At 38.1% G+C, this 24,260-nt stretch overlaps 2 protein-coding genes across 2 annotated transcripts in view; both read right to left on the bottom strand.

Annotated features, from left to right (window-relative positions):
- The window catches only part of LOC110776081 (uncharacterized), a 64,254-nt gene extending 55,812 nt beyond the window's left edge, over positions 1–8,442 (bottom strand). Inside the window, 7 exon segments of the mRNA XM_056842559.1 lie at positions 2,534–2,632; positions 2,751–2,796; positions 2,902–2,998; positions 3,101–3,164; positions 3,722–4,057; positions 7,991–8,181; positions 8,316–8,442. Coding sequence (XP_056698537.1) covers positions 2,534–2,632; positions 2,751–2,796; positions 2,902–2,998; positions 3,101–3,164; positions 3,722–4,057; positions 7,991–8,181; positions 8,316–8,442 — 960 coding nt within the window.
- A 458-nt stretch (positions 8,443–8,900) lies between these two features.
- LOC110799120 (sugar transporter ERD6-like 7) lies at positions 8,901–23,007 on the bottom strand. The gene is made up of 9 exons (XM_056842558.1): positions 22,862–23,007; positions 14,201–14,282; positions 12,841–12,906; positions 12,658–12,723; positions 12,461–12,536; positions 12,298–12,362; positions 12,129–12,221; positions 11,947–12,027; positions 8,901–9,241 (listed from the first exon to the last, which is right to left on the bottom strand). Exons 1-9 carry the CDS (start codon positions 23,005–23,007, stop codon positions 9,041–9,043), a joined length of 876 nt encoding a protein of 291 aa, XP_056698536.1. The 3' UTR covers positions 8,901–9,040.
- Positions 23,008–24,260: the final 1,253 nt, after the last annotated feature.

Here is a 24,260-nt window from a genome sequence, read left to right as displayed (position 1 = left end):
GCCTGCTATGCATCTCACTAGGCCAGCGAGGGATGGCTCGCTAGCTCCCTCGCTGCCTCGTTGCTCGTCGCCTTGGCCTGCTATGCATCTCACTAGGCCAGCGAGGGATGGCTCGCTAGCTCCCTCGCTGCCTCGTTGCTCGTCGTCTTGTCTTGCTGCACTTCACTAGGCCAGCGAGGGATGGCTCGCTAGCTCCCTCGCTGCCTATAGCTTCGTCGCTTAGCTTGCTACACACACGCGCAGGGCAGCGAGGGATGGCTCGCTAGCTCCCTCGCTGCTCTACCTTCTTGCTAGTCGCTCATCATGATGCCAGCGAGGGATGGTGCGCGAGATCCCTCGCTGCCCATGCCTCGCCATCTATCTTCCCGTGTGCGCGGCTCGTGCTCGGGTTTGGCTGCCACATCATCGCTCCATCGACCAATCATCGACGACTTTTATTTTTTATTTTCACATTTATTTATTTATTTTATTTTAGAAAATAGGAGCATATAAATACTCAAGGGAACTAATTTATTTCTCTTATGTTATTTTCTGAGAATTCTTAAAAACGCTCAGTTTTATTTCTCTCTCTACACATTATTGAGCCCTAGTTCATTCCATTCAATAAATCAATATAGAGGTATTTTTCATAATTTCTTTTGCTTTAATTTATTATTATTGTTTTCGTTCCTTAGTTTAATTTTTCCTTTGATTATGAAATTCATGTTTATTATTTCTATCATGTTTATTAATTCAATTATGAGCGAGTAGTCGTACTCTAGGGCTAAGTAAGGGAAGCCATGTTTATACCATGATTATTATGCATAAAGTTCGTTAATTTATAGATTATTGCTTGAGTATTCCGATTGATTTGTTTTAATTGTTGATTCATGTTATCGGCCAGTTTCATGAATTGATTATCTAGCTAATAGGAATTAGAATCGAAAGATCGTATTTTTAGAGGCTTAGTGCAATCGGCAATTCTGATTATGTTAGCGACCGTACTGCATATGTTGAATTGAAAGTGTTAAGACCCGACCGTAGGATTAACATGTACTTTAATTACTCGGCTTAGTTTATTCATTTATGGATTGATTTGTGTTCTTGGATTGGTATAAGCATGGTGAACCGAACAGACGCCCTAGACCTTTTAATTCATTGATAAGTTCACATTTACATTGTTGCTTTAGCTTCATTAGTTAATAATATCCAAAATCAACTTTCGTTATTGAAATAGTTCGTATAATTGGGCAAAAACTAATAGAACTTGTCTCCCTGTGGGATCGACCCGTATTTGCTAAGTATCTGCTAACAACAGACACCGTGCACTTGCGGTATCACTTTTTAATTCATCACCATCCCATGAGTAAAGCAATATATCTGCAGGACGAAGAGCTCCATCACTCTCACTAGTTATTATTATTATTATTATTATTATTATTATTATTATTATTATTATTATTATTATTATTATTATTATTATTATTATTATTATTATTATTATTATTATTATTACGAAGAACCGTTGCATTAGGTGCCCAAAAGATTTTTTTGACAAAAAATTATCGTTGCATTAGGGAAAAGGCGTTGCATTATTTCATTAAGCCATAGTAGGTACCTGTCGCATTAGCTAAAATTACCCGTCGCATTTGCTAAATCACCCGTCGCATTAGCTAAATTAACCGTCGCATTAGCTCAATTACCCGTCGCATTAGCTAAAAAGCTAATGCGACACTCCATCTAAGAACCATCGCATTAGGCGGAAACCTAATGCAACGGTATTAATTTTCCGTCCCATCAGGTCATTAAACGTTGCATTAGGCCTAATGCAACGCCACCGGATGCAAGGGTCATTTGGCGTCGCTTTAGGTCTAATGCAACGGATTTTCATGCTTATTGCAACGATTTTAAGCGTTGCATCTGACTAGAAATGTAGTAGTGAATGTTGTCAAACCATCCCTAAACAATTACATCAACACCGCCCCTAAGCCATTCCCAAACCAATACATTGTACTACTTTCATTTAAAACGTTGGTATAACTAATTTCTATAATCGGATACACTTACTTTGTTAAACTCACATCAATTGACAAGCCACTTAAATTGAAACAGATCAACACAAACCTAATCCCTCAGCATCAAGGATGATGGAATTACTGTTAATTTTTTAATCCTATATTAGTCAAGAGTTAAGTCAGTCAACATGGACCAGAAAAGGAAATAATGCAGACACTATAAAGATACTTGGGATAAATTGAAAATGATGTATGGGAAATCATCAACAAAAAGGCGCATTGCCACAACGTGTTTAAAGAGCTTCATTAGTCATTTATGATAGTACTCCGTAGCATTCATCAGATAGTCCAATAAAGTTACCAACTCAAGCAGTAAAAGGAAATGTCAACAAAGAATAGATGTTTTTGCAGTAACCATCATTAATATTTAATAGGATAATCTCACTGATCACTATCATTAACTCAACTAATAATTGCCCTCCAAAAGTTAAGGAAGTTGTAGTAAATTTCTAAAAGGAGACAATATTAGGAGCACCAACCTCAAATTGCTCCAAAGTGCAGTAAGAACCATGCGCAAGCTTCTTCCTCACGGTGAAAAAGTCCATGGGATGTTCGACTACATCGTGATAGTCTGGGAGCTAAATCAAAAGACATCATTGTATCAAGAACCCAAATTTCCCAGAAACGCAAATGTAACTGTACCAAATTGACTAATTTCATTTCAGCAAAGATAGAAGTAAACTAAAACTCAAATACCTCCTCAGGATCAACTGGTTCAGCATAAACACCATATGTATCTTTTCTGCCACATTGAAACCACCATTTTCATTAAGTATACAAGACTTCCAATAAACAAAATGCAACTTATTCAACACACTTAAAATTGACTGAAATTAAATTTGCATACTTTTGTAGTTTGTCCAGTATCAACTCCAATTGCTTTTTATCTGGCATAGGAGTATTCCCATCATCATCATCATGACTAATTTTAACATTGGGGGTCCCTGTAAAATCAAAAACCGAACAAACCAAATTCAGAATGCAATTCAAATCAACAACACCGACATTAAAACTTCAAAAAAATCTAAAAAACACAAAAAACTAACCACAAACAAAATCCTCTCCCTTTTTCTCCTCCTCCTCCTCCTCATCCTCTTTCCCATCTATTCCCTGCCAAAACAAAATCAAACAACAACAAACACATGACACATAAACCCGAAACTGAACCGAACAACCCGGTTTCCAAAAACAACATCAAACGCACACATTCACACACCAAAACACCCAAATTGAGCAGAAGTCACAACTCTAGCATTCATGTCTCGTGTGGACTTTGTAGAAGACAAGCAAGAAAGAGAAAGTGGATTAAGTAGAGAGAGAAAGAGGGGTAGCTATATTTGTGTGGGTTTTAGTAATGACCCAGAATCTCTGAGTTTGATGTTTATAATTTTTTGACAGTTGACCTCTCTCTCTCCTCCCTCTCTTCCTCCCCCCAACCGTTAATTCCATCACACTCCTCCGACACACAGAAAGAGAGAGAGAAAAGGAGTATGGACCAATCACAGCAACGCAAAACCCTCACTCTCTCTCCTCACTCACTCTGAGGCTCTGAGATCATCTCACCTGGCCCCTCCACTCTGTCCTCTTTCCCCCCATTTTTCCCACTGAAATTTTTCCACAGATCCAAAAAAAAATAGAAATAAATAAATAATCATTATTAATTATACCTCATCATCGTCATCTCCTTCTTCTTCCTCATTTTCAACTTCATCATCTTCATCCTCCACTACTTTCCTCTTCTTCACTTCTCTCTCCTCTTCCTCCTCCTCCTCCGAGTCACAACTTCGTCGACTCACCGACCTCCGTCCGCCACCACTCACCTTCCTTCCATTACTACTATTCAGCTTTAAAACCGACTTCACCTTCTTCCTCCTCTTACCAATCCCATCCACTTCCTCCTCATCATCCTCATCCTCCTCTTCCTCCGAAAAGTCGTCGTCGTCTAAATAATCCTCATCATAGTCTATAATATTATACCGGAAAGTCTTCCGCCGAAGACTCCGCTGTTAGGTTATGATTCATATGACAAAACATAAATCATGCGGAAAAATCATAAATCCAGGAAAGCATATTATTTACACATAATCATTTAGCATAGTTTAGATGCATACACTTTGTTGCGTGCCTTCCCTAGCTGCGCCCGAACCGAACAAGAACAAGTCTCTAGGACTCCAAATGTCGTCCCTCCGTAGATAGTCCACAGCACGTCCAGATCCGCCTTAAGCTTGACCAACTAGGATCGCCCTTAAGGTACTTAGAATTTTCGGCTATTGTAGGCAATTGTATGACTGAATTTTTGCTCTCAAAAATCACTTCGAATACTTGAATTATTTCTATAAATTATGACCCTAGGCACCTATTTATAGAGGTATGGAAAAGGAACTGGAATCCTATTAGGATACGAATTAATTAAACTAGAATCCTAATAGAATTCTTATTTAATTAATTCATCCTTTTAGGTTTAGGAATTTAATCATATGTCGAAACCTGATAGCTTTAGGATTCGTATAGCACACAAACACACACACGCACGCACAGCAGCCCACGAGGGGCGCCATGCGTGCGCGCGCAGCCCGCGAGCTCGCAGCCCATTGCCACGAGGCCCACACGCTGCAGCAGCCTTGGCGCGCGCTGGGCCTGCCTTGCGGTGGGCCTGGCGCAGCCTTGGCTGGTGCGTAGTGGCGCGCTGGCTTGCTGGGCGATGGCCCGGCTTCGTGTTGGGCCTTCGTCTGGCAGGCCTCGTCCGATGCTAATTCGTACGATACGCTTCCGATTAATTTCCCGATTCTGGAATTCATTTCCGATACGAACAATATTTAATATTTCCGATTCCGGAATTAATTTCCGTTTCGAACAAATATTTAATATTTCCGTTTCCGGAATTATTTTCCGATTCCGATAATATTTCCGATTCTGACAATATTTCCGTTTCCGGCAATATTTCCGATTCCGGCAATATTTCCATTTCCGATAATATTTTCCGATACGTACCATGTTTCCGTTTCCGGCAACATCTACGACTTGGATAATATTTATATTTCCGATACGATCCATATTTCCGTTTCCGGCAATATCATCGTTTCCGGAGTATTCATTTCTTGCCTTGTGACGATCTCAGCTCCCACTGAAACCAAGATCCGTCGATTCCGAATATCCATAGATGGAGTATTTAATGCCATTAAATACTTGATCCGTTTACGTACTATTTGTGTGACCCTACGGGTTCAGTCAAGAGTAAGCTGTGGATTAATATCATTAATTCCACTTGAACTGAAGCGGCCTCTAGCTAGGCATTCAGCTCACTTGATCTCACTGAATTATTAACTTGTTAATTAATACTGAACCGCATTTATTAGACTTCATATTATATGCATACTTGGACCAAGGGCACTATTTCCTTCAGTCTCCCACTTGTCCTTAGGGACAAGTGTGCATTTCCTAATTCCTTTGTCGCTCGATGCTTGCTCTTGAACATAAGGTAAGAGTTGTCATCCTTATTATGTCCAGAGGTGTTCCTCGGTTTCAGAGTTCAACTGATCAAATAAACAGATAATCATAGCCTATGATTCATCCGAGCACGGCCATGCATTTCACAGTTTCTAGCTCTCCGAGTGGCATTGTACAACTTTTAAGCATCTCATCCCGATTTATGGGAGGACAATCCCAATCTTGCGATCTTGAGATTAGACTTCGTTTGATAGGTGATTACCTGAGCGTTGCCTTTATAGCCTCCTTTTACGGTGCGACGGTTGGTCAACGTCAAAGCAACCAGTTCTCAAACAAGTAATCTCAAATCACTCAGGTATTGAGGATTTAGTGTCTAATAATTTTAATGAAATTTACTTATGACAGATTTTCATCTCTTACAGTAAAGTTTCATAGGTCTTGTCCGATACTAGTCTTCCCAAAGTAAGTATCTATGCAAATGATTATGACATTGCCATGTCCACATAGTTCAAGAAACAGAACTACTAGTCATCTTGCATTCTAATCGTCTAACGTTTTTCTATGCGTCCAATTTTATAGAAAACTCCGACTAGGGACCATTTTCAACCTTTGACATTCAAGTTCACTTGATAGACATTTCTTAGTCACAGGACTGGTCCTGACAGTCTATCTTGAATATATCGTCAAATTGAAGGGACTCATCATTTAATAAACCACAAATTAAATGGAAAAATGAATTCTTTTCATTTATTGTGAATGATTAACCAATAATGTTTTACAAAGATTTAAACTCTAAAACTTTAAAACATTAAACAGGGATATCAAAGCCATTCTCCAATATGCTTGATTCCCATAGCTGCAGTGTCACTACAAAAAAACGCGGCACATTGTGACGCTTTCTGGGTCAAATTGCGACGGAAAATTGTGTCGCAATTTCACATAGCGACGCTTTGAGAGAGGGTCGCTATTTTCATTGCCGCTATTTACCGACGCTTTAGAGCGTCACAATTTGCAAAATATCTATGTATTTCGCCGCCACTATTTGGGATATAGGGACTCTATAGATAGTCGCAATATTTAGACTGCAAAAAGCGTCACTATTTGCACGCTTATAGACACATTTCTCAGCCACTATAAACCATATAGAGACGCTTTAGACACCCGAAATATATAGACTCTCATTAGAGTCCCTATATGTTTACTTTCGTTCAAGTTCTCCTCATTCCCTCCAAAATAATTTAGACCCTTTGGAGCGTCACAATTTGCATCATATTATTTTTCATATATACATAATAATTTAGACACTTTGGAGCGTCACAATTTGCATCATATTTTTTTTCATATATATATATATATACATAAATTAATCTAAAATCATGAATTATCTATAAAAATATATATCGACCATAGATAATCATAATCAAATACAAGTATTAACTTACTACGTACATTATCTTAAAGCAATATATATATATATATATATATATATATATATATATATATATATATATATATATATATATATATATATATATATATATATATATAACGTCATGCTATGATATACATTAAATTAATTAGCAGAGTCTAGTCAAACTGGAATAAAAGCGATATTTTAAAACAAAAATAACTTTCTAACTGGCATTATCATTTTTTCTACAAGATAGTCCAAAACTAAATAAAAACAACTTCCTGGCTACGAACAAACTAATTACCAAGTAAACCTATCTTTATGCTAGCGTAGCTTCAAGATAACGTGTTCATCTCTTGATCTACATTTTACTATTACCACTTGAATCATCAATAATCTGCAAAGAAAATTTAATATGTCAAATATATATACAAAGCATGATGAACATATTTTAAAATCAAGGGAAAATTAACAGTAATCCTAACCAGGCTTGATCCTAACTACTAGAGGACTTCTCAAAATAATACTAACTATTAATCGCCCCTTCCCAAATAGTTCTAAGCTTGTAGCATGTGGCTTTGGTGGTTCAGCTATTAATCTCTAGGCAGCAACACAAGTCTCAGAATATTTCAGCAGATAGTCTAGAAAACCAAATAGGTTTGGTCAGATGGAAAAACGATATCTTAGAGAAATTTTACATTTTATAAGCTAATAACAGTACAAGGGAGCACTACAAGCAATCAAAAGGATTTTAAGCAGGTTGGTAGGCTGACAATTTAAACCAAATAGACAATGTAGAAAAGGACTGTTACCAGGATGATAACTCCTTTGGTCTATTAAGTTGATGTACACATGCCTCTGATGGAGACTTGGAATGTACAAGCCGCTGAAACTTGTCCGACAATTCTTGATAAGGTTGAATCTCTGATGGGTGTACACGAAGAATTGCAGTCTTTTAGTGCTCCATCTTTACTTCTGAACAATTTAGGTTCTCCTGATTTCATTGAAATATGCAAATAAAAATTACAGCTGAAAATATAACAAACGTTTCTGCAACCCAAGAACTTATACAACATACTTCAATTGCTGAAATTGCTGCTTCCCTGCAGATCGAAGATATGTCAGCACCAGTACAACCTTCAGTGAGATGAGCCAGCTCGCTTACATCAACATCAAAACCGCAAGGCATTTTACGCAAATGAACATGAAATACGTCAACACGATCTGTTTCACTAGGGGGTCCAACATATAGGAGTCGATCAAACCACCCTGTTCAATAACCGGGTCCAAAATCAGGAAAATATTTAAGAAGTTGGTAACATGCAGGATAAAGAAAAAAAAAAGTAAATTTAACCAAAAAAATTACTCATATTTGTGTATCAGAGAGAGCCGCAGAAGATCACCTGGTCTAAGAAGGGCAGGATCAATCTTGTCAGGACGATTTGTAGCAGCAATAACAGTAACATTAACTCTTCCATGTAGACCTAGAAGAAAGCAGGTCTTCTTAGGGTTCCAGACATCATATGACATGAATAAGAAAAAACATTTTCGGACCATACATAAGTCTAGTTTGCTTCACTTTTAATTGACACAATTTCCATCATTGCACCATGCCACCACTTAACATGAGGGGGCCTTAAATATACTCCAAGATTGTAGATATCTTCACATGGTTCTTTCAAGTTCACTAATAGATATTGAGTGTAAAATAAGGAAACAATCCAGTTCCAATAAGAATGCAAACCCAAAGGAAAACTGAAGAAAGGCGTAAGGGTACAGATTAAAGAAAGCAACAAAACAGCAAGAAGACAACAGAGGGTAAATAGCTAAAACAGCTTTACGACAAAGTAACACTTCCAATCTATTAAATAATGATACTGCTACTAGACCCACAAATAGCTTACCATCCAATTCAACCAAAAGTTGACTCATGACCCTATCTGCAACTGAAACACCATCACTTTCCTTTCCACGGATGACAACAAGATTGTCTATTTCATCAAAAAATATAACTGATGGCGCGTTAGCTCTTGCTTTGGCAAAAAGAGATCTAACAGCCTTCTCAGATTCATCAACCCACTTGCTGAATAACTCTGGACACTTGACAGCCAGAAAATTCAGTCCTGCCTCAGAAGCTACAGGACGGGCCATGAGCGTTTTGCTGCATCCAGGGGGGACCAAACAACAACACTCCTGTTGGTGGGCAGGTTCCAATTCGCTCGAATGCATCCTGGTGCTTTTGAGGCCACTCAACAGCTTCCATCAATTGTGCCTTCACTTCCCATGTCCACCCATCTTCCCACTTGACCCAAGGGATCTCAAGAGTTACCTGCAGAAGAAGAATGTAAAAAAGGAAAGAGATTAAACCATACTTCATACAATACTTTGGGGGTTGAATTATAAAGACCAAAAGAGATTGATTGTAAAAATGTATATGATTTAGACTCACATGACCTTCTTTCTGCTAAAAGCAGCAGGCAGCTCCCTCGACCATTACTCAACTTTCTCTCTCATAACAACCCCATGGTACTATAGAATTTTACCGGCGCATAAATCATATTATATAATTTTACCATCGCATAAACCATCCACACTTTTTGGTTTACGTTAATAAACAAGCACAAATACATAAATGCTTTCTCTCGAGCTATGTACCCCTCTCCATTGGTTTTCCATTCGAGGGAACTTGGAGGCCTGCACGGTATTGGTACAGACTGGAAAGAAAGACGACCTGATTGTGGTAGATAACACTGGCCTCACTCCAGCGCAATTGGCTGCTGAAAAGAATCACAGACAAGTTGCCTTTTTCCTTGTACGCCTTGCGTTCTAAACTGGTTTCCTTACGTGTGAATTACATTTTGATATGGTGAAAATCTTCTTCATACATTCTAATGTTATGTTTATAGGAGTCGTTGATTGCAGATGAGCTATTTGAATTTTATTCTTTCTAGTAGGTCGTTGACTCTTCTAAAAATCATGTTATCTTCTCTATATCATTATTAGCCAAGGCTATGCAATGGTGTGTCAATTTGGTGAATTCAACTCGTTTTTCTGTTTGCTAGTTGCACTATCAAGGATTCCTGAATCTGTTGAATTCAAATTAAAATTTGTTTGGGATTTCAGTAATTGTTGTTTTGTTCAAGTCCCATGTGTATCAGGATTGGTTTGTTTAAAAACTTAGAGGTGCTAAGAAAGTAAGAAGAGCTGAAAACGTGTACTTGTGTACCAGGAGTTGGTTTCCTAATTAGATTAGGTTTAGTCTTCTTATTTCAGAATCTTTTTAGGGACTAGGTATTAGATATGTAATTTGTTAAGGAGGTAGTGAGGTACTAGGACAGTTTATTAAGATTATTTCAGCTCTTTGCTTGTAATTTTCAGATTTTGAGATAAATATTCAGGAAATTTTTCAAAAATTCTTTTGTGGAAGGAGAGACTTTTAACTAAAGAGTCTGTTGTAAATCGGTGAGTAAAACAAGATTAAATACACTTGTGGGCCAGTGAAAACACTGAAAATTAGATCAGGTAGATTAATTGCATTTAGTGAGTGAAGCTCATATAATCAATCTAAACCCTTTCTAATTTGTACCTTAGGGGAGTAAAGCCTTTGAATTCCTAGGGTTTTGGCAGTTGAGTAAAGATTGTTATAGATCTAACAGCCTTCTCAGATTCTGCAATGTTCAGGTCAGCTGTCAACATGGCTGCTAAAACTTTTGATTTACATGGAACTTCAGGTTGTAGGTTTCTGCTAGTTGTTAAGCTACATCACCTGGGGGGGGTCGGACTTTCCTGTGAATTGGTCAGGTGCTATGCATATTGATCTGCTATTTTCTCAAATTTTTGTTGGCCACAATACCATATTGATCTGCTATTTTCTGGCTCCTACCAACCTTGTTTAGGTATAGAGTTTTACTTTGCAATTCATTTATTTTTCTGATCGATCTGTATGTTTCTTCTTGCAATTCTGTTTTGTGAGTCGTCAGTATTGCAATTCATTTATTTTGCTGATCGATCTGTAACTCTGTAAGAAAGGATTGAGATGTTTCTTGTGAAACAAAAAGGCTTTGTTAGTGGATCAACTGCAATGCTTTCTCATGGTTGATGTATTTTTCCATGACCTTAGAATCCAGATGGGAGTAGTATAAAGTGAACATGCTTGAAATATTCTGATAAAACTTAGTGAAGTAGAAGTTCTAGTAATTCAAGAAGAGTACAGAGGAAAGATAACTTGACTTATCAAATTTATTTGTCGGAGGTTGTGAAACGTCTATCAGAACAAACACAATTGGATGGAGGTTGGAGTGGAGTATGTGGTTGATCTTTATTGTCAAAATGGTATTTGGCTGGGAGGTGGGTTTTGATGGGAAACCATTGTGGATTTTGACCATGATATTTTCCTTATATAGGTAGTAGAAATACATTTGGTGATGGTAGGCATTGTTAGTTGTTATTTTATCTTTTGTGTAGGATATGAGAATTTAGTGCTTCAAATTAGGCTGGACATAGAGTGAAGAAACCACTAGCTGATCTGCATTGTGGCGGTCTGTGTGTCCGTGTGTCCCGGTCCAAATTTCGAGTGACATAGGTTGTGGTTTGGAACAGGGATAACTTTTGGAAAAGTGTTTATCACTTTTGGCTAAAGCTAATGAAAGCTCAAGAACTCAAATTTCTGATCTGATGAACATTTTTTTTTGTGTTGTTGGTCAAGTGAATTAATCAATTCTCTTTAAGTAGCGCAACTCGCCTCTGCCCTTGCTTATTTAATCAGATAAACAAATTGAGTCAGATTTGGCTCATTGGTTTAGTGATCAGTAAGACAAAGTACTGTTAAATTATGAAATCTAAAGAACATTATATATAGTATTTTGTTGGCCCGTATATGATGTGATTTGTTAATGTGTGTGAGTTGTCATATACGAAGTATTTAACAAAATGAGTTGAGAAAACCCTATAAGATTAGGGAGTTGTGTTAAGACTTATGGATTCACAAATTTGACACAATCAGCTGATAACATATAACAAGGGTAGAAGTCTTACCGTTACAGAACGTAGATACCTCTTTTGAAACAAGTCAAACATATTAGCTTTGGGCATCTTTTCGAGTTCTTCTATGTAATCCTGTCAATTGAAAGTCGTAATGTGCAAATATGAGTAGGCCACTTCAGTGCTTGAGTATAATAATAGTCAAATTGAAAGAACCAGCTTAGAACAACTAGTACTTGAATCTCAGCAGCCTCATGGGTTATATCTGCATCCTTGCCACGAAGTTTCTGAAATGCAGCTTCAAACTCCTTTTGAGATCCTATTTTCGCCTGTATTTACTTCGATTTGATATGATTGTTCCAATTGAATTTTATACCTAATTTTGAAATGATTCTGTATGCTTACCATCCATCTTGGAGATTCTGGAATGAAGCATAAACCCAAAAGCAGAACAGCACATGGAACAAGTCCTGCATTATATGGCTAGTAAGTCTCTTGCTACAAAGTCTAAGATTTTTGTTTTAAGTAATCAAACTCAGCAATGAACTCCTTTTCCCTAATTCTTTACCAGTTAATGCTAAAGTCCTCCATGATAAAACTATCCCTATTATAAACGCCACTGAGACGCCAGTACAGATCATGACCTACAATAGGAGAAAATAGTGTAAGTCTATGCAAAAACCGTAATAATATCATTATTAAAATTTGATATGGTAACTGCAAGAATTTTTAGTAAAACATGAAGTACAACAGTTACAAAAATACCTGGTTTAATGTTGTAAGTGCTCCTCGGAGATTTACAGGTGATATTTCCGCAATGTAAACAGGTACCTGTTGATTTTACCATATCATGTTGGCTAGCACTTCAATGTAAAGCTGCAAAAATGTGGCCATTGAACAGAGTTTTTTTGTCTAGAAAGATGGCATATAACTCCAAAGCATACATACCACATAGGAGAAGGCACCCATTCCATATCCTCCTGCTAGTCTTCCTATATCCAATGCTAAAGAACCCTGGTTAATTTACGAGAAATTTATAGATAATTTATTTCTCTGAAACAGAAATTCAGTACGGATTAAAGAGGTTAATAATATTTGAAGCTGAACCTTGGAAAAATATATGGAAAACCATCCTCCCACACAGAAAGCAGAATACAACTAGTTTTGGGATGTTTTCTAATTATTTTTGTGATTTTAAAGGAACTTTTCGAGGAAATTTGGGCTTTTCTTGAGGTAATTACAACTCATTGCATAACGTCATACTGAGGTAATTACATCTCATTGCAGAACGTCATACTGGGAAAATAAATGTACCTTAACTAGCAGTAGCATCTAAGTCTAATGAAATTACCTAATATCTAGAGTCTAATCTCTTGTTAACTGATTACTTTGCTTTTGTATTACTAGTTAAGGTAAATTTATTTTCCCAGTATTCACAAATATTGCAGAGTCTAGTTATATACAGCTTACCTATTGTGGGTTAGGATAACCTATCAAAACAACAATATGCATTTATATTCAGTCAGAAATCACCAAATGCAAGAAAAATCTTGGGAAATTCAACCATATAAGATGTTATAAACAGGAGTAAAATATAAAAAATCACATCCAATGAAACCACCCACAAACTAATCGGTTTGATTAATAAGAGGTCGGAGGGGGAATACCCAAAACAAATTCACGGGCCATAGTATTGGCTTTAGTAGCTAGCAACGTTGAAATTGAGAAAGATAGTAAAGCCTAAACCTTCACAGGATGCATTTGCAAAAGCACAATTGGCAATAAGAACATAAATGTAGAGGCAACCCGGATAACAACACAACATACCGCACAACAGTCTGCAGTTACCAACACCACCGCAATCGCAGAAGCTCATCAACAAAAATCCCACCCAAAACAGAGAATAAAAATTAAAGGGGTGGAAATTTAAGCTACGGTTCTATGAAAAACTCGGCCAACGCAAATCACAACTGTGCAAGTGAATTATTATTGATGATTTTGTAAAAGCATTGAAATTTAAACAGCAATTAAACAACAACATCAGCATCTCTGTTGTAATAAGCAGAAATATAAAACAACTAGAATCTATATGCAATATAAATGACTAAGAAAACCAATAGAAATTAAAAAGTAATTAAAATACAGCCTTGATCGAAACTAACTACATATTAACCCTAAATTAAAACATAAAAACAATATGTTGAATTCTTGCATAAATCTGTTAAATTGCAAGAAAATTACTATCAGTATGAATTAAAAAAAATCAAACACACAAATTCCGCAGATAAAAGTAAAAAAATAAACAAACCTTCAAGAATTTCTTGATTGAATTGGGCGAATCTATCTGAAAAAACAAACTAGCTGTAATTCTACAACCCACGAACGAATTTCTCCAGAAAAAAACACTAATTTATAGATGCTTGAGATGGTTTTGTTTGGGCAATTATGAAGACGAATTAACCAGCTGGGATTTCAATCCTTAAATATTGAGAGGAATGAGATTATTGCTACAAACTGTGGACGAATTTGAGGATTTACCGACGAAATTGAGGGGATTCCGAAAGCTTGAGCGATTCTCTAGGAATGTTTCAGAGAGCAGTTGATTGTTGAGAGTAGAGAGCAGTTGATTGTTGAGAGTGAGGGTTTAGTCGGTTGTTTGAGGGAGAAAATCGTGGAGCAGGGCGTGGGAGCAGGGCGTGGGAACAGAGTTAGGCGGGATATCTTTTTGGCGAAAATATTTGGCGAAAATATTTGGCGAAATATTAACACGTGGGTTTCACGTGTTTTTTATGGTAAATAGCGACGCTTTAGTGTGTCGTAATATATTGCGACCCTCTAAACCGCCGCAATTTGCAAAGTAGTATTCGCGCCCCCAAAATCCTTGCGACCCTTTGTTACACCGTCACAATTATTCCGTCTACATATGTATCATTTTCCTGTAGTGTGTGCGAGTTGTGCTTCGCCTGCGGCAGAGGTTTAGTCAATGGATCTGATATGTTGTCATCAGTTCCAATCTTGTTTATCTCGATTTCTTTTCTTTCAACGAACTCTCGTAGAAGGTGAAATCTACGAAGTACATGCTTGACTCTCTGGTGGTGTCTAGGCTCCTTTGCCTGTGCAATAGCTCCGTTATTATCACAATACAGGGCTATTGGTCCTTTAATGGAGGGGACTACACCAAGTTCACCTATGAACTTCCTTAGCCATATAGCTTCCTTTGCTGCTTCATGTGCAGCAATGTACTCCGCTTCAGTTGTAGAATCCGCAATGGTGCTTTGCTTAGCACTTTTCCAGCTTACTGCACCTCCGTTGAGGCAGAAGACAAACCCAGACTGTGATCTGAAATCATCTTTGTCGGTTTGGAAACTTGCGTCTGTATAGCCTTTAACAATTAATTCATCATCTCCACCATAGACCAGGAAGTCATCTTTGTGCCTTTTCAGGTACTTCAGAATATTCTTGGCAGCAGTCCAATGCGCCTCTCCTGGGTCTGACTGGTATCTGCTCGTAGCACTGAGTGCGTACGCAACATCCGGGCGTGTACATATCATAGCATACATTATTGAACCAATCAATGATGCATATGGAATCCCATTCATTCGTCTACGCTCATCAAGTGTTTTTGGGCACTAAGTCTTGCTTAGAGTTATTCCATGAGACATGGGTAGGTAGCCTCGCTTGGAGTCTGCCATTTTGAACCTATCAAGCACCTTATTGATATAAGTGCTTTGACTAAGTCCAATCATCTTTTTAGATTTATCTCTGTAAATCTTGATGCCCAATATGTACTGTGCTTCTCCTAGATCTTTCATCAAAAAACATTTCCCAAGCCAAATCTTGACAGAGTTCAACATAGGAATGTCATTTCGATAAGTAATATGTCGTCGACATATAATACTAGGAAAGCAATTTTGCTCCCACTGACCTTCTTGTATACACAAGATTCGTCTGCGTTCTTGATGAAACCAAACCCACTGACTGCTTCATCAAAACGTATATTCCAGCTCCTGGATGCCTGCTTCAATCCGTAGATTGACTTCTTTAGCTTGCATACCTTTTTAGCATTCTTTGGATCCTCAAAACCTTCAGGCTGTGTCATAAACACAGTTTCCGTTAAAACGCCGTTTAAGAAAGCAGTTTTGACATCCATCTGCCATATTTCGTAATCGTAATATGCAGCGATTGCTAACATTATCCGAATAGACTTTAGCATTGCAACTGGTGAAAAGGTTTCATCGTAATCCACACCGTGGACTTGCCTGTAACCTTTTGCAACCAATCTAGCTTTGAAAACTTCAAGTTTCCCATCCTTGTCCTTTTTCAGTTTGAAAACCCATTTGCTTCCAATGGCTTGGTAGCCATCTGGCAAATCGACCAAATCCCATACTTGGTTTTCTAACATGGAGTCTAATTCAGATTGCATGGCATCTTGCCATTGCTTGGAGCTAGGGCTCGTCATAGCTTGTTTGTAAGTCGCAGGTTCATCACTTTCAAGTAATAGAACGTCATAGCTCTCGTTCGTCAAAATACCTAAGTACCTTTCCGGTTGAGATCTATATCTTTGCGATCTACGCGGGGTAACATTTCTAGATTGACCATGATTCTCACCAGATTCTTCTAAAGATCTCTGAGTTTCATCCTGAATGTCATCTTGAGCATTCTCTAGAGTTTGTTGTTCGACTCGAATTTCTTCGAGGTCTACTTTTCTCCCACTTGTCATTTTGGAAATGTGATCTTTCTCCAAAAAGACACCATCTCGAGCAACAAACACCTTGTTCTCAGATGTATTGTAGAAGTAATACCCCTTTGTTTCCTTTGGATAGCCCACAAGGATACATTTGTCAGATTTTGGATGAAGTTTGTCTGAAATTAATCGTTTGACGTATACTTCACATCCCCAAATCTTAAGAAAAGACACATTTGGAGGCTTTCCAAACCATAATTCATATGGAGTCTTTTCGACAGCTTTAGACGGAGCTCTATTTATAGTGAGTGCAGCTGTATTTAGTGCATGTCCCCAAAATTCTAATGGAAGTTTGGCCTGACCCATCATTGACCTGACCATGTCTAGCAAGGTTCTGTTCCTCCGTTCCGACACACCGTTCCATTGTGGTGTTCCAGGAGGAGTCAATTCTGATAGAATCCCACATTCTTTCAGATGGTCATCAAATTCATAGCTCAGATATTCACCGCCTCTGTCAGACCGCAGTGCCTTAATCTTCTTGCCTAATTGATTCTCTACTTCACTCTGAAATTCCTTGAATTTGTCAAAGGATTCAGACTTATGCTTCATTAGGTAGACATAACCATATCTACTGAAGTCATCAGTGAAAGTGATAAAGTAGCTGAAACCACCTCTAGCATTTGTACTCATTGGTCCACATACATCTGTATGGATTAAACCCAATAGTTCATTTGCTCTTTCTCCAACTTTAGAGAAAGGTTGCTTTGTCATTTTGCCAAGTAAACATGATTCGCATTTACCATAATCCTCTAAGTCAAATGGTTCTAGAATTCCTTCCTTTTGAAGTCTTTCTAAGCGTTTCAAGTTTATATGGCCTAATCGACAATGCCACAGATAGGTGAGATCTGAATCATCCTTTTTGGCCTTTTTGGTATCTATGTTATATACTTGTTTGTCGTGATCTAATAAATAAAGTCCATTGACTAATCTAGCAGATCCATAAAACATCTCTTTAAAATAAAACGAACAACTATTGTCTTTTATTAAAAAAGGAAAATCCCTTAGCATCTAAGCAAGAAACTGAAATGATGTTTTTAGTAAGACTTGGAACATGGAAATACTCTTCCAGTTCCAAAACTAGCCCGGAGGGCAACGACAAATAATAAGTTCCTACAGCTAATGCAGCAATCCGTGCTCCATTTCCCACTCGTAGGTCGACTTCACCCTTGCTTAACTTTCTACTTCTTCTTAGTCCCTGTGGATTGGAACATAAGTGTGAGCCACAACCTGTATCTAATACCCAAGAAGTTGAATTAGCAAGTATACAGTCTATAACGAAAATACCTGAAGATGGAACGACTGTTCCGTTCTTCTGATCTTCCTTTAGCTTCAAGCAATCTCTCTTCCAATGCCCCTTCTTCTTGCAGTAGAAGCATTCAGATTCAGAAGTGGGTTGACTGACCTTCCTCTTTACAGATTTGGCGCCAGTTTGCTTAGTTGGGCTGGCCTTGTTGCCACCTTTCTTAGCATTCCTCTTCTTTCCAGATTTCTTGAACTTGCCCCCACGCACCATAAGCACATCCTGCTTATCACTTTTGAGCGTCTTTTCAGCGGTCTTTAGAATACCGTGAAGCTCAGTGAGCGTTTTGTCCAGACTATTCATACTGTAGTTCAGTTTGAACTGATCATACCCGCTTTGAAGAGAATGGAGGATGGTGTCTATAGCCATTTCCTGAGAAAATTGATGATCCAGCCGACTCATATTCTCAATGAGTCCAATCATTTTGAGAACATGTGGACTTACGGGCTCGTCTTTCTTAAGCTTGGTCTCAAGAATTTGCCTATGAGTCTCGAATCTTTCGACTCGAGCCAGATCTTGGAACATGTTCTTCAACTCACTGATGATTGTGAAAGCATCTGAGTTGATGAACGTTTTCTGCAGATCTGCACTCATGGTGGCGAGCATTAGACATTTCACATCCTTGTTGGCATCAATCCAATGATTGAGGGCTGCCTGAGTGACCCCGTCGCCTGCGGCTTCGGGCATCGCCTCTTCTAGGACATACTCCTTTTCTTCCTGCATTAGAACTATTTGCAAGTTCCTTTGCCAGTCAAGGAAGTTTTTCCCGTTCAACTTCTCCTTTTCGAGAATTGATCGAATGTTGAATGAATTGTTGTTTGCCATATTTAAAACTACAATTGAAAAGAATAAACAAATAAATAACCATTCACAGTTTCTCTTAATAAACTTAAATTCTAGCATACATGCATAATTCAATGTTCATTTTATTCAAGTTATGTGTTCCGGCAGGTGTGAATAAAATGATTCCAAGATCCTAAAATCATTGAAGAACTAAGCACAGTTTGTCGACTTAGTCCTAAAACATCTTAGGTAAGCAAAAGCCTTTTGCTAATAGTCTAGAAACTATTCTTGGTTGATAGGTACGTCTAAGAACTTATTATAGGTAAACCTATCGATTTTGCCACGACATAAAAGGACTCCTTACTTATATCGTTGAGTTTCACCAAAACTAACATGTACTCACAATTATTTGTGTACCTTGCCCCTTTAGGACCAATAAGTAACACCTCGCTGAGCGAAAACTATTACTAGATTGATGTAAAGGATATCCAAGCAAGTGTATATTTTGGCATGGCACCTTTTAACTCAATTTTTAAGTTTGGAACTTAAGGCTCTTACTATGTTGGTTAGATTTTAAGTGAACTAAAATCCTTAATCATGCAACATAATCAAGCTTTTGATCTCATGCATTTTAAGACATATTTAAAAGCAATAAATAACTTAAAACATGCATAAGATAAATGTGATCTAGTATGGCCCGACTTCATCTTGAAGCTTTAACTTCAAAGTCCGTCTTGAAAATCTCCGTGGGAGGCACCATTTTCTTCAAATAGGATAAGCTATAATTAAAACTAATTACAACTATTTGATGGTACGCAGACCATATTTGAATTGAAAAACAACTTTGGTACTTTAGACCAGTTACATTCAAATTAATGGTACGCAGACCATATTTTCTATCCTATTTGGGCCATACTAGTCACTTCATGACCTGCAAAACAGTACATATACAATATATACCATTCACCCATTCATTATCATGAATAGCCCACATAGCTGGTTAGTAAAACACATTCATAAACATTTGCAGCAATTAATCAAGGGCACCAATAATCTACAAATTATTCAGTCCTTATTAATTCTAATCAAGTTGTTTTAAGGATTTGTAGACCTAATCAAGAGTATATGACTAAAAAGGGCTCCCACTTAAACCAATAAATTCATATGCTTTACTAATTTTAAACATAAAAATGTATTTCTAGTCTAACCGGAAACATACAAATTTAATTAAAATTTAAAGCTCATATAAATTTATAATTGAATCCAAAAAGTTTAATTTAATTTCAGTCGTATTTAAATTAATTCATGATTTTAATTTTAGTAAAATAATTAGAATAAATAAAATTTATTATAATTACAATATTCAAAATTAAAATCCAAGAAAATAATTTAAATTATTAATTTTAAAATTAATTAAAATTACGTAAACTGAAAATTTCAAAATAAAATTTCAAAACGATCTAATCGCAACGCAACAATCCCACGCAACGCACGCCCATGGGCACACGCACACAGCCATCGCTGGCCATGTGCGCGCAGCCCATGCGCTGCGTCGCATCGCTGCTGCTCACCATCGCAAGGCATCACGCGAGCTGGTGCTCGCTGCGCGCGCCAGCGCTCGATGCACGCGAGCCATCGCTCGCTGCGCGCCTGCCTTTCCCGCACGCGAGCTTGCGCTCATCGCACGAGGCAGCAGTATGCGAGCTGGCGCTCGCTGCGCGCGAGGCATCGACGCTGTGCGTAGCGCTCGTGGCACGCGAGCTTGCGCTCGCTGCGCGCGAGGCTCCGCATGCTTGCACGAGGCAGTGCGCGCTGTGGCGCAGCACGCTTGCTGCCCACACGCGACTGCTGTGCCTTGCTTTCGCCCCTGCCCACACGCCCATTGCTCACAGGCCACGACACAAGGCAGGGCTGCTGCCTTGTGCTCGTGCACCATGCCCTTGCTCGCTGCATTCGTACCGCATGGGCGACGAGCTCCCTTGCTCGTCGTCGCATGCCCGTACTATACAACACCCCTTAAGGGTAACACGTAGCGTCCATTGCTTTGTGCGTGCAAGTTATATGAGCGAGTCGCATAAAAATTAAAATTTTATATTTAAAATTAATGACAAATTAATAAATAATATTAATTTCATAATTTTAGGGCGAAAAATCGAAAATTTATTATTTAATTGATTTCCGATTAACATGGATTCAAGTCTAGGTCATAAAAATTTAAAATTTAACATAAATTTACAATTTTTATGGTGGTTTTTAATCATAGGTATCTAATTAAATTATAACTAATTATGAAAATCAAATTAATTCTAAATTATTCCAATTTTCAACAAATTAATCATAATTACAAATTAGATTGCATAATTAACAAGGCTAGGCATTCAAACTTGTTAAACATATACAGTAGGTCAATCAAAAATTCAAGATTTATCAACAAGAATCGCAAATATTTAATTTAACATCTTAAATTTACGAAATTTTGCATTCGAAAAACTAAAACCTCCGAAAAGTCAAAATTTTAGAATGCCTTTTACATGCGGAATTGACACAAAAATCACTCGATTTGGATGAGTAACGAAGAAACTGCCGAAAAACTGCGTACGTATAATTAAATAAACACAATTTGCAATTAATTAACAATTACGAAAATTAATCACCCCTTTTAATTCTTGCAAATTTGTAATATTTAACCATGTTCATGCAATTTAGATTATGAAAATAATAAGAGGCTCGTGATACCACTGTTAGGTTATGATTCATATGACAAAACATAAATCATGCGGAAAAACCATAAATCCAGGAAAGCATATTATTTACACATAATCATTTAGCATAGTTTAGATGCATACACTTTGTTGCGTGCCTTCCCTAGCTGCGCCCGAACCGAACAAGAACAAGTCTTTAGGACTCCAAATGTCGTCCCTCCGTAGATAGTCCACAGCACGTCCGGATCCGCCTTAAGCTTGACCAACTAGGATCGCCCTTAAGGTACTTAGAATTTTCGGCTATTGTAGGCAATTGTATGACTGAATTTTTGCTCTCAAAAATCACTTTGAATACTTGAATTGTTTCTATAAATTATGACCCTAGGCACCTATTTATAGAGGTATGGAAAAGGAACTGGAATCCTATTAGGATACGAATTAATTAAACTAGAATCCTAATAGAATTCTTATTTAATTAATTCATCCTTTTAGGTTTAGGAATTTAATCATATGTCGAAACCTGATAGCTTTAGGATTCGTATAGCACACAAACACACACACGCACGCACATCAGCCCACGAGGGGCGCCATGCGTGCGCGCGCAGCCCGCGAGCTCGCAGCCCATTGCCACGAGGCCCACACGCTGCAGCAGCCTTGGCGCGCGCTGGGCCTGCCTTGCGGTGGGCCTGGCGCAGCCTTGGCTGGTGCGTTGTGGCGCGCTGGCTTGCTGGGCGATGGCCCGACTTCGTGTTGGGCCTTCGTCTGGCAGGCCTCGTCCGATGCTAATTCGTACGATACGCTTCCGATCAATTTCTCGATTCCGGAATTCATTTCCGATACGAACAATATTTAATATTTCCGATTCCGGAATTAATTTCCGTTTCGAACAAATATTTAATATTTCCGTTTCCGGAATTATTTTCCGATTCCGATAATATTTCCGATTCTGACAATATTTCCGTTTCCGGCAATATTTCCGATTCCGGCAATATTTCCATTTCCGATAATATTTTCCGATACGTACCATGTTTCCGTTTCCGGCAACATCTACGACTTGGATAATATTTATATTTCCGATACGATCCATATTTCCGTTTCCGGCAATATCATCGTTTCCGGAGTATTCATTTCTTGCCTTGTGACGATCTCAGCTCCCACTGAAACCAAGATCCGTCGATTCCGAATATCCATAGATGGAGTATTTAATGCCATTAAATACTTGATCCGTTTACGTACTATTTGTGTGACCCTACGGGTTCAGTCAAGAGTAAGCTGTGGATTAATATCATTAATTCCACTTGAACTGAAGCGGTCTCTAGCTAGGCATTCAGCTCACTTGATCTCACTGAATTATTAACTTGTTAATTAATACTGAACCGCATTTATTAGACTTAATATTATATGCATACTTGGACCAAGGGCACTATTTCCTTCATCCGCCTCACTTCCCTCGCCTCCTCCGCAGCCGCCGCAGAAGAAGAGGGTGATACTCCAACGTCGACGTCGGAGTCCTCAGCAGCCCGTGCTGCTAGATCTGCCTTAGATGGTCTTCCTTTCTTCTTCCTCCTGTTCTCGATCTGAACCATTTTCTCTCTCCTCCTCTCTTCTTTTTTTTCTCTCTCCTCTGTAACTTTAGCTAAAGTAATCTTTAGCTTCCTCTGTTTTTTTAAATTTTTTCTTTCTTTTTCCAGACACAGAGAAGGGGGAATTTTTAGTCCAAACTTTTATTTTCTCTCTCCTCTTTTATTGCATTATTGTGTTTGTGTGGGGGTAAAATGTGGGCCCCACCAAGGAAATATTTGAATTTTTAACAAAGTGGTGGGGACCACTCCTTTATTTTTTATGAAAAAAATTTAAATGGGAAGGGGAGAGGGAGTGGCTGAGGAAGACGGCGTTTGCCGTTTGGTTTGTGAGGTAATTAAGCTGCCCGTGCTGCCCGAGAATGCGTACGTGTCAATTTTCTAGTCGTCTAGCTAAGGTGGTGCCCGAAGATATTTATCGGTTTGTTTGAAATTATTGAGGTTTGAGACAAAACTGGTTCCTTTTATATGGGGAGGTGAAAAACAACGAGCTCTTTTTCACTGGATAAATTTTACTCGTATACTGGATTTCGTAAAAGTACAGCTGGTCAACATGGGCCTGCCCCGATGGCCCGGACTGACTCGGCCCGAAAAATACCGGGTTTGGGCAGAATATTTCGGTCTGATTTTCGGGCCCGATCCGGCCCGAAATTTTAAAAAAATGCGGGCTTTGGGAAACGTAAAACGCAAATTTAGTTATAAATTTGACTCTGTCCGAAACTGGCCCGAAAAGCCTGCTATTTTTAGCCTATAATAGCGAGTTTTGGGCACAAAAAATTGGCTCGAAGTTTGGCCCGGCTCGGCCTGACATAATGGGCTGATTTTTTTGTCCTCGGCCCGGCCCGCCTTTTTATTTGGTCTACGAAAAAGTTAAGACTTAAATACTGGGATTAAATTATTAATTTTTTTAAGGGGAAGAAAAATAAAATGTACTACGTACATGTTTAAGTTTACTCCATACACCGAATTATTTTGTTTCATTTTTGGTGATTTGTTGAGATTGGATGAATAATTTTGTTTTAGTGCGTTAAGTGTTAAATGAAGATTTCCTTAATTAGAAAAAGAACCTGACATTGCTTTGATGCCTTTAATGGTAGATTTTCACCTAATATTTAGCAAGTGGAGCTTTAATTAATCTCGTCTATTACGGGGAATATTGTACAAGTGTAGAACCAATAATGAATGATACATACCAACTATCAAGTATAGATTTGAGTACATGTCCAATGAATATATAATTGTTCTCTAGCGATTTACAG

The sequence above is a fragment of the Spinacia oleracea genome, chromosome 4, assembly GCF_020520425.1.
Source record: "Spinacia oleracea cultivar Varoflay chromosome 4, BTI_SOV_V1, whole genome shotgun sequence".
In the NCBI taxonomy this organism is placed as follows: Eukaryota; Viridiplantae; Streptophyta; class Magnoliopsida; order Caryophyllales; family Amaranthaceae; genus Spinacia; species Spinacia oleracea.
Note: the sequence above shows the minus strand (reverse complement) of the source record. Positions and strands in the feature narration are given on the sequence as shown.